The sequence below is a fragment of the Martes martes genome (genome assembly GCF_963455335.1).
Source record: "Martes martes genome assembly, chromosome: 1".
Lineage (NCBI taxonomy): Eukaryota > Metazoa > Chordata > Mammalia > Carnivora > Mustelidae > Martes > Martes martes.
This window is the reverse complement of record NC_137888.1, coordinates 30279342-30291344: the sequence shown is the minus strand read 5'-3', so window position 1 is coordinate 30291344 and position 12003 is coordinate 30279342. Positions and strand designations below refer to the sequence as shown.

Here is a 12003-nt window from a genome sequence, read left to right as displayed (position 1 = left end):
CTGACCCAGAGAAATCAAACTGCATTAAAATTCAGGCACTCGTGGTAGGAAGTTGATAACGCATTTAATAAGTGTGTCTCAGAATATTTTTTTTTCCTTCGGCGAAGAAATGAGCTCCATGGCCCCCAAAGAGGTTGGGGCCCGTAAAAGACATTACATTCCTCCGCTCTTGCCTGTGTTGATGCAGTCTCAGGGAACAAAAAAGATAGAGAAAATGAATTACGTTATCCCTTTGCTATAATAATATGATACAGAATTGGCGACTTAGCCAAGAATGGATGGGAGTATGAATTGTCATTCAAGCGGGTCCCCTATTTTAGAATTGATTCTAATAATCACATCGAACATTTTTCAGAGTACCAACTACTGAACACATCATAGGGAAAACATGAGAAAGTATAACTAGAAATAGAATTTACAGCTGTGGAGGCGGCAGATGGAAAAAAAATGTCACAAGTGGGAATTTCAGGGAAGTTCTCTTCTACTTGACTGATCGACTATACATGAACAGAGGCTGACATATATTCCAAAGTTATATTCCTTTTGACCATACATGACTGATGTTCAGGAATTTCTTGTTCTCAAAGTCGTGGGAACAAATGAGGCAGGACACTGTTATTAATGTCCACTTAACGAGGTTTGGTTTTATTTAAAAAGTGTATAAACATGCATTTTTCTCCTTTTAAATTTTTGTTTTCAATTTACTCATTCAAAGTGGGTCAAACATCTTTTAGTTGGTAGCCAATTTCTGAGAATGTACCATAAAATGTTTATTCCAATAAATCTACTTACTGTGAACTGAACATACTCTGAGCACTGCCTTGTAAGCACTTACAATTTGGCGATACATCTGTGGCATACACTTCACTTCTTAACCAAATAAAACACAAAATTGTCTATAGACTGCATTATTTTTCCAAAGTCATAAATTTAAGTGATGCAGCTCTATCCTCTAGTGTGTACTGTACGTGTATTAGAAAGATGAAACGAGATATTGCAATAGAGTTTTTGCATTTGGAAGCAGCCCGAGTATGTCCTAATAATAAATTGCCTCTTTAACTATTTGCTAGATATTCTAGAGTTCATTTTGTTTGTTTCCTTGGGGAACTTCATATTATAGTCTGACTTAATGAGTTGGAGAGATTAATTATGGTAATTCAGAAAATGCTTTTTTAAAAAACTGTAATATAAACACAGCTCTTGTGAAACACCTTAATTTCCTTCTGCTTGTTATAATTCTCAGACGGGTCAATTACAACGACAGGTTAAGTTGATTCTACATATAACCTTAATTTCCTTTTTTTTTTCTTCAGCAAGCTTAGTACATCTTTGCTATTCTGTATATTGTAATGCCTATTTAGCCTGAAGACTTAAATTTCTTTCTTTCACCCCTGCTTTTTTGTCAATAGTAAAAGCCACCTTTCTGCTTTTCTTTTTGACTCAGTCCCTGATATTCGAAGAAGACTTTGCCAACACCACGGTTCCCTTGCATCTTTCTGTTCCTACACCCCAACTGCAAACCCTCTAACGTGATTGGTTCCAACCAGCGCACCCAGCCTAGCTTACAGTACAGAAACTCCCTTCACATTCAGACCTGTTCTTCATGTCAACGAGGAGTAGAGATTTGTGCTTATCACCAAATAAAATTGCAGTGCAAAAGTTAAACATAAAAGTTACACAATTAAAAGTTAATATATGGCACCACAGCCTATTAATTCACATATAGTACAACAGACCAATAAAAACAGACGATAGTAGGAACAGAGCTAAAAAGAGGGAGCTTGCATAGCAATGCACAAAAGAAATTATATACAGAGGAAAATCCTTTTCTTCCTGGAGGGCGAGTTTTGTTTTCTTTCTTTTTTATATACTCCTGACAAGAAAGAGTTAAGGTGGGTGGTGTACTTAAGAGAAGAACACAAGTAAAATATCTGTGGGATATGTGTGGCTGTGTGTCTGTCTTTACATTGCATTTACAGTTCTTTTAATAGTACATAAATAAAGAAATTGTTCATTGCACTGTTTAGTGTCATCACTTCCATGAGTTCAGACCTGGTGGTCCTTCAGAGCAGCTTTGCATGTCTCCTCTCAGTTACTCTACAAAGAGATGAAAAAAATCAGAGGTAAGTTTGCATTGACATTAGGTAGTCTTTCCTCCTGACCAGCACGACATAAAGCCACGTGAACAGATCATACATGAAAATAACACCATCAGATGGATTTTGCGAGTGTGTGAAGGTAGGAAACGTGGTGACGGGAAGGGAAAGAAAGAAACGTTGTAAAATTTGGAGATTTAAAATTCACATAGTGCTCTCTCTGCACGTCCCTGTGAGTTGACAGTTACACTAAAGCAAGCAGTCATGAATCAAATTAAGAATTATAAACATATCAATAATAATCAGATTAGTAAGAGACAGCAAGAATGCTAAGTCTAGTCAATAAAGAACTTCACAGTTTGAAAGTACTTTTGTTTTTCATTATTTCATGGCATCCCCCAGTCTGTGATGGAAGCATAATAGTAATGCCATTTTTTTAAAATCAGGAAGTAGAGAGATTGGGAAGGTAGCTGACTTGTTCTGGGTTGAGAAGACTGGAATCCAGGGCTGTTCCTTCATCAGTGCTTTTTTTTTTTTTTTTTTAAGATTTTATTTATTTATCTGACAGACAGATCACAAATAGGCAGAGAGGCAGGCAGAGAGAGAAGGGAGGAAGCAGGCTCCCTGCTGAGCAGAGAGCCCGATGCGGGGCTCGATCCCAGGACGCTGGGATCATGACCCGAGCCGAAGGCAGCGGCTTTAACCCACTGAGCCACCCAGGCATCCCTTCATCAGTGCTTTTAATGTGAATTCAAATAAGCAGCTGAAACTATTTAACAAGTATAATTCTGACATCGGATAGAAGAATTGGTAAATTTTACGAAAAAAAATTAACACAAAGAATTCAGTGCTTCTTCCTCTGTGACATGCTCTCTTCCTCTGTTGCCTGGTATTTTATTTTTATAGATTAGTTATCATATCAATGCTGGCTCTTTATTCAAAAAGAAATTTAATTATAAAATTTGTTATTATAATAAAAAATCAACTTTACAAGGTCAACTGCCTAAATCTAAAAAAAGTTATAATAATAAATGAAGAGCAACTAGGGAACGAAGAATTCCTGAGGTTCTTTAAAAGGCAAAGAAAACTGCAAAGTGGACTGTACTTAATTAACTTATAAATATTAAGATTAATTGCCTAAATATAGGCAATTTTTGTATAGTGTAAATCAGACTTGGAATAGAAGAAATATTCATGTAATAGACGGCTGGAAATAGCGATGCTCTATTTCCAAAAACCGTAATCGATTTTTTTCTCATAGTAAAGCACGATGTCCACCATTCTGAAATCTGTTTATTGTCCCAATATTATTGATGAAGTTCAGGACGTGCTACCCCAAAACACGACAACCTGGCATACCGAATATTGAAAGCTGAAGGAGTCTGAGAAACCAACAGAGGGAGGAAGGTCACTCTGACCTCTCTCCTCCCCACCTTGATCTTCTCTGAAACAGGCCATAAAACTCCCACATGAAAGTTATCCTCCCTCTACCAGAGGAAGGAAGACATTCTTATTCCCAGAGACGGGGAGTCATGGGGCCGAGAAATATGTGCAACAAACCTTGTTAAACTAACCCTTATCTTCCCAGTTACTTCTTTACCATTGACTACTCCCCTACCCAAAACCCCTCGGTCTCATAAAATCTTCACAAATTTATGGTTTCTTTGTCTAAAAGATATAAAAGCTTTCTGCTCTGTCACTTCTTTCAGTCTTCATGCCCTTCTGAAGTCACCCATGGACATATAAAAATTCAATAAATTTTGTACGCTTTTCTCCTGTTAATCTGTGTTTATCAGTTTAATTCTCAGACCCAGCCAGGGACCCTAAGAGGGTCAAGGAAACTTTTTTCTCCCCTACATTATTAACCCACTATTTGTTCTGAATCATCAGAGCCTTTTCAGTGTCCTAAAGCACTTACATAATTCACCTGTAAACTGTCCTTGACTATTCGAGCCCATATATCCTATGTCAAGAAGGTCGCTGGCATTGCGCTGGTGACTTCCCCTCAACACCTCGGCTTTCCTCGGTCCAGTAGATCCTTTAGAAGACGCTGTTCCTGATGAGCTGTGACCTCCTGGAGATGGGAAACTGGGCTTGCTGTAGGGCACCAATGTCTCCTCTGAAAAAGAAATACAAAGTGCTAAGCTGAACAGCAACATGGAAGCCAAACAAACTTTAAATATTAAGTTCAAAATGGGCTATTTTATGATTTCGCTCTTCAGTAAAATTAAAAAATAAGAAGTTTAATAAGCCCGGATATTAAAAAATTTCCATGTGCAAACAACATTTCTGATAATAGGAATTGAAACAGGATTAAATTAAAAGAAATTTGGGCATGTGGTGCCTGGGTGGCTCAGTTGCTAAGCATTAGCCTTCTGTTCAGGTCATGATCTCAGGGTCCTAGGATGGAGACCCTTGTTGGGCTCCCTGCTCAGAGGGGAGTATCCTTCTCCCTTTCCCTGTGCTCCTGCCTCCTTGTTCATGTTTTCTCTCTCTCTCTCTCTCTCTCAAATAAATAAAATCTTAAAAAAATAAATTTGGGGATAAAAATACAATGTTACATATCATTTGCAAAATTTAAATTCATTAATAAAAGGGAGCTGCATACAATGAATCGTATTATTTAACAAAAGCATTTTTATGAGTATAATTTCTGGACTTCAGTGAGGCTCCAGTTAAATTTTTCAAAAATATTGAAGAAACATGGTTTTTGTTTCACTTTAAATTATAGCAACATTTTCTCTATCATTTTAGATAAAGAGCTATATATGAGTTGAAATAAGCTTCCTAAATTTTTGTTGTTTCTGGGGATAGAAACACATTATTTTAAAGATGGTGTATTTCCTTAAAAGAAAAAGAGAAATACACATTTTCATAACTAAATAATAAATGAAAACATATTTTATGTATTAATCCTATAAGTAACACAAGGTGTATTATTAAGTACCTAATATTTGGAAACATTTTTTCTTTTTTTCTTTCCTTTTTCCTTCTTCTTTCTCCCTACCTCTTCTATTTTTTTCTTTCTTTCTAGATATGGGCTATTATTACTGTGATGACTATTTCTCTCCTTAAATGGTCTTTATGAAATCTCAAGAATCAATGATTTTTCTCTCACAACCTGAACGATATAAACTTCCTAAGTGTTTCACTAAATCTAGGTCTTAAAATTGACATATGTTGTTTCTTATAAACATTACATTTTCTAAAATCTTAAACGCCAAGTTGTGACATCATATAATTATTGAAACTGCCTGGGTAGAGGGCATATCTACAAAAGACTGAGTCCAAATTAAAAAACAAATGTGTGAAGAAACTTTCAAAAGTGTTGTGTGTGTTTGTGTGTATGTTTTAATACTTAAGGAAAATGAATCCTGATATGAGAAGAAATGTTCCAGAAAATGTATTTCTATAATAGGCCCCAAGAACCACTACCCCTCCCAAAACAAAATCCAACCACAAGTGATGACATTTATTTTGTGACAGTTCCAGAAGCTTGATTTATAAACAAGAATATTTCCCAACGAAGTGTTAACAATCAACTAAATTTAACCAGTTGGAGAAAGTACAGGCCCAGTTTAATCTTTTCTGTCCTGAGATATTTACATACATTTATGTGCAACTTTGTTATTTCAATGAATTCAACGATTTGACTGAAGTGAGTTCTCTTTTCAAAATGATTAGTTACTTCAGTCAAAATGAAACTGGTTGAAGGCAGGGATTAAATGGACGTTAAGATGAAATTTAGAGGTCTTAAAAGCATTTCAATATAAACATTAGAAGGCAAAAATATCAAATTGTCTCTTGAACAATACAGGTGAAATCTCTTGAGCTCAAAGACCCCTACGCAAGGTTAACTTGAGGAACAATTCCCATGGGAATCAGCCTTAAGGTGTATGCTGGTGAACTTTGCTGAGGAATCCCAACTTTTCAATGATTCAAGGCAAACTTTTTTCAGATGTGCTTAAACAACTGCCATTTCTAAAATACCTGGTAGGAAAACAAAAGGTAAAAGTCCACACTTTCTTGGGACTGTGCAGAACACACCTGGTCCAACACTTTGTTTGTGTAGGGCTTTCCGTATATCTTCTTGACGTTCTGTGGAGTTTATCCATTCTTGGGTTTGTCGCTGCCACTCTAGGGACGTTCTAGCTGGACAATCCAATGAGCTCTTTGTGTCTTCTAAGTTGGATGCTGGTGGTGTTTCCAGAGAGCTTCCTTTTCTCTCTGTTGAGTTTTCCACGTTACCAGCATGCTGGCTCGGGCCTATTTGCTGCCTTAAACCCTGACCTGGAGGGGGATCTGGTGGTGGTGGAAGATCTAAAAATTGTGAATAATGTTTAGAACGGACTAAAATTTAATGAAAAATACAGGTTTTAATTCAAGATGAAGAAAAAAACCCGTGCCCTCCTAAAAGTCTCACTCATGCAAAAGAAATCTGGGGGGGAAGGGAGGGTTGCGGGGGGGGGGGCAAAGGTCAGTTATTTCTGTCTAAAATGCATATTATCGATCTCTTTGCTATCATTGGATCACATGTCTTTGAAACAAAATTGACTGATTTCAATTATTATATGTGGAAAGTGTTTTCAAATGCACATTGAGGCTAACGTTCAAGGTACAAAATACAATTTATGTGTTCTCCATATTTTCTTCATTGTCCACCCCAACTCCCCAAAGTAGACATATCATGACACAAAAATGACTAGACATTCTAGCAGCTGTGTTAGTAAAAGGCCCTGGGAAGAATAAAGGCTGTCCTGTCACTCTCCATAAGAAATGTTGCTCTCGGGAAATTAAGAACTATATGCCGAATCATATGCAACATATGACTGCCTTTACCCATGTATGTGGTACATTTAGCAACAGTCAAAGGGTTAAGCTAACATTTATTAAATGCAATTAACATTCTGCCTGACAACCAATTCTGGCTGTTCGTTTCATGAATTAGCTAATGAGTTACAACTAATACATTATAATCTTCCAATGTATTAATTTTAATAACTAATAACCAATGTTCAGAGTACAGATAGAATATGCTTCATAGTGCTAGAATAGACAATGCATCATAAAAATTTGAGATGTGGTAGAATAGTTAACTTTGCAAAAAAGCTCTTTAAATTAAATATAAGATATGAAAAAATCAAAAGTTCAAATGTGCAGCTAATTTTTCATTTTCCTTTCATTGGCTGTTCAGATCATGACATCTTTATATTTGGATTGTCTTCAACTGTGATCTTAGTCTCTTCTTTCATCTTTCTTTAAGAATTCTACTAGTTCTATAATATGATTTGTACCATTATACTAGTTCTAAAATTACTTTGTTGAAGATTTTGAAGTCTCCTGAACATTCTAAACATTCTTTTGGATTATTACCTTCTAATTTGTCTGGCATACTATTTCAAACTTCTCTGTTCATCCTTAGAATATCAGTGATTACATTATTCGTTCATGAAATAAAATATCATATGCACTACATATTTCTATTATTAATGGGGGCTGTTGCATATAATCTTCATCCATTATATCCCATGCTGTTGTTGTATTAGTGCTCTTATTTCTAATAATACTGTTTGTGAAATTCAAAAGGAAAAAGCATGAATTTCTTGTGAACAAAAGATTGCTTCCTTAAGGAAGGCTCAGTTGTTCTTTTTAAAGACTTTGCTAAGAAACTTTATACTCTCTCATAATGAGAAAAATGATATTGTCCTCCATTGAATTGACAAAAATACTCTCCTCCGTATCTGCTTTGGGAGTTCCCATGTTGAAGCAGCATTCCCAGTTCTTATGTATGTCCTCTTGTTAGATTATGAATTACTAATTATTGAAGGGAACGATGTTTCCATCTGGGAGAATAAAGTTGCATTTAGAACATTTCTTCCAAAATGAAGAGCTAATCCAATATTGTGATATCTGTTTGTAGAATAATCCAGCAATGAGTTTATGTTTCCTTTATATTCAAAACTGAATTCCTTCGGTATGCATTATTGTAAATGTAAAGTAATTATTTCATTTGAGTGTTTGGACTTAAGACTGCCAGTAGTGGGGAAGGGCAGGAATTATGACATTTGCTTTCAAAATCACTATCTGGTCATTGATTTTTATTCTCCATCAAAGCAGCTTCATCTTTAAAATGGCCAAAATGGCATCTACTTATGCTAGCCAAAATTCTGATTAATATTTAATTTAACCTGAAATCATATAGCTACATAATTAAGAAGAAAGAACATGACATGCACATTGAAATAAACAAATTGGAAAAAAAGATGAAATTAAGAATGACTGTGGCAAAAATAAAAGTACCTAATCAAATATGTTCACTTAAATTTATTATTCATTTCCATGTTGATTCATTTCAAGTAAATCAATTCACTAAAGAATTCTCTTACTGGCCTACTGAGGATTCCCTATTGTCAGGTACACAACAGTCCAATGAAATATGTGCCATTTTTATTGTCTTTTTCAGGTTAAAAAAAAAAAAAAAGAAGAAGGCAAAAAGAAATCAGATACCTCCAGCTGGGATCTCTCCTTCTATGAACTCCAGGCTCACAGCACTAAATCCATACTGAGGAGTTCAACTTAGATGTTTAGAAAGGATCTAAAATTTCACATATCTAAACTGAGTTCTGGACCTTCCTCTACAAGATACGCTTCTTCGGTAGCATCCATCATCTCAATTAGTAGCAACTGCACTGTACAAGTTGACCAAGACTTTGGAGTAATCCTTGACTTTCTTGCTTTATAGCCTGAGTTAATTTCACGAACTGTGGGCTCTGCCAACCTATAGCCAGAATTCAATCCTTCTCATTGCTTCCATGGATGCTACCTCAGGAAGAACTTCTACGTCGCTTCCCTGGATGAATTCTACAACCTCTTAAGTGGTTTCTGGCTTCCACACAGAAAAGCACATTTAGTCTATCTTGACATAACAGCTAGAATGGTTTTTTTAAAAATAGAAGCAGAAGTAAAATCATGTTACTCCTCCACCTTAAACACACACACACACACACACACACACACACACACCCCTCTTCAGTGGTTTCCCATTCAAAGTAAGAGCCAATGTCCTTACGGAAGCTTAAGACCCTACAAACCCTGGCCCTCCCTGACTTGTCTAACTTCATATTCTATTCTGTTTTTCTCTCTGCCTCGGTCACCCTACTTCTCTTACTTTTTAGCAAATAAGCTTCAGGCTTCCACTTGCTGTTCTCATGTCCTGGCGTGACCTTTCCTTGATACCAACATTGCTCTTTCCCTTTTAATCTTCCAGTCTTCTGTACTGTCATCTACTTGGTCAAGCCTTCCCTGAGACTCTACTTCAAAGAGAGCTGGCCCCCTCCCCCACCCTGGTATTTCTCTACTTCCTTCCTATGTTTTTCTCCTCCATGACATTTGCCACCATCTTATATACTTTTATTTTCCCTTATATATTTGCGTTGGTCTTTATCTTCCCTCAATAGAATGCAAGCTCCAGAAAAGCAGGGGATTTTGCCTGCTGGTTTTCAGCCTATCATTTGGTATGAGAATAAATTGATTAATGAACAAAGAAATTTGCTGAATGGTATAGGCTAGTTTGTAGCAGAGCTGGAGTGTGGCCAAGGTAGTCTGTGGAGAGCAAAGACTCCCTTCACTAACTAGGAAATAGGAATGAGGGGAGAACAGACTAGAAGGAAATGCTATGGGGGGGAAAAGTTGATGGACAGAAAATTACTTTCTCTGCCTTCTTTCTTCAGCATTTGTCAGTATATTGCTTTTAAAGGGTATTCTTTAGCTTACGCAAATGGAATAGAAGATTTGGACTGAACGATGCCTGTTTAGGAGAGTCTTTATTCAAGGGAGAAGAAGACTCTTTGATGTGTGTGGTGGGTTTTGCATTGCCTTTGAGACAGAGACTGATGTTTTTCACCATTCCCGATTCCTCTTACTAGACACAAGAAAACATTACTTTCCCATCTAGTCAGTAGTCTGATGTCATGTGCCCGTGCTCTTGTCAAGGAAATGAGAAGTGATATATGCCACATAGAGTCTCCCAAATGATCACCCAGATTTTGTCTTCCCCTCACTCAGAAGCCACAAATGTCTCACATTAAAAATGATGGCATCCCAATATTGAAAAAGTATACATCCTTATACAACTACTTAGATCAGATCCACCTGACCTTTATAAATTATTCTAAATTATTGTATCCATGAGAAACAAACTTGCTGTACTAAGCCATTGAGGGATAACAGTTGTTTGGTATGGCAGCTGCCAGTAATTACCCTGATTAATTTACTCACCAAACACAATTTCAAAATGTATCAAGCAAAAGTTTAAGTGTAGAAATGTCTATGCACTAAGTGCTACTAAACAGCAGCCTTCCCTAAAAGAACAGTTTGATTTTACATACAAATATTGTAAAATTATTACTGATACATGGATTCATACCATATAAATCTAGGACACACACATTTACTATAAAATAACAACATCCTTAAGGATGATCTACAGAGTGCCATCCATAATAGATGTCCTCAAGTCATAACTGGAACATCATTGGATCATAAACTTGGGAAGACATGGGAGCCAAAATTTCCCTTGCAATATCATTACTTCCAAAATATATCTACTAACAATACATAATGCATAACCCCCTTTTGAAATGCTGGCAACTTTAAGAGTTAGGGACCTGTCTGTTGTTTAGAAAGATAAGCAATAAATTGATCATATTTTAAAGTAGGAGGCAGCTTATTTGAACTAGACATTCTGAGAAAACTTGCAAGAACAGTATTTTAGTAAGAAAAGGAGCACTATTTTGTTGGTTTATATTTTTTAATCTTCCAGATATTCTGGATATTATCTTCAAACATTTCAGAAAAAAAAAATTCTTTTCTCTTTCCACGACATTGATAGCAGGAAAACTATACAAAATTGTTAATTCTGAGTTTTATAACTACCATATCAATGGGGGTGGTCCTTTTTATCTAGAGGGAATAAGATCAACACTATTGACTGCTTTAAATGCTGAACTAATCTTCAGATCATCTGAGGCAGAAAGGAAGTGGTGAGCATTTTTGTTCACCACAGGATATTGGTTTTTAAAGGAATCAAGATCCTGAGTACACCCTTACCCTCAAATTCCACAGAAACACTTCCCAGTGAAAACAAGGTAGCAGGAAAGATAAGTAAACCTGAAAGCTTTTAGAACAAGTTATGGTTGAATTTAAAGTCTGCCCTGCATTACAACATGACAAAAGAAAGGACAGAGATGGCTACAAGATACAGACCCTTCTCCCGAACCAATAAAGAGTAAGTACTTTTCCAACTAAGCCTTGTTCTGTCTTATAATGATAAGCCTAAGAGATTGAGATGAATGTTAAGGACACCATCGTAGCTTCTCAACGCTGACTGCACATTAGATTCATTTGTGGAGCTTTAAAAATATCCATAATTGGTTTTCACCCAGAACAATGAAATCACAATCCCCAGGGGGCACCTGGGTGCCTCAGTCAGTTAAGCATCTGCCTTCAGCTCAGGTCATGATCTCAGGGTCCTGGGATCGAGCCCTGCATCTCCGCGCATCAAGCTCTCTGCTCAGCAGGGAGCCTGTTTCACTCTCTACCTCTGTGCTCTCCCCCTCTCTCTCTAAGAAATAAATAAAATAAAAAAAAAACAAAACAAAAACCAAAAAACCCCCACAATCCCCAGGGGATAATTTAAGAGCTCTGTAGATGGTTCTAATGTGAAGCTTGGCTAGGTTCACCCTTTTGGTGCTTAGTAGAACTACCTCAGATTAAAGTTTGTATGCCTATAGGGGATAGTGCTGAGAAGGGGGAAGAAATGTGCCTTTGGTTTGGGCATTATATTAGGCTCTGGACATAAATCATAGGTAGTACTAGAATAAAACATCAGAATAAATATTTGTATTCC

General features: G+C 36.5%; 1 protein-coding gene across 1 annotated transcript in view; it reads right to left on the bottom strand.

Moving 5' to 3' along the window:
- Positions 1-252: 252 nt before the first annotated feature.
- The window catches only part of ROBO2 (roundabout guidance receptor 2), a 584467-nt gene continuing 572716 nt past the window's right edge, over positions 253-12003 (bottom strand). Inside the window, exons 27-29 of the mRNA XM_080815165.1 lie at positions 6144-6416; positions 4015-4215; positions 253-2097 (exon numbers count right to left, since the gene is read on the bottom strand). Coding sequence (XP_080671291.1) covers positions 2096-2097; positions 4015-4215; positions 6144-6416 — 476 coding nt within the window. The 3' untranslated portion in view covers positions 253-2095. The remainder of the gene's footprint in view (positions 2098-4014; positions 4216-6143; positions 6417-12003) is intronic.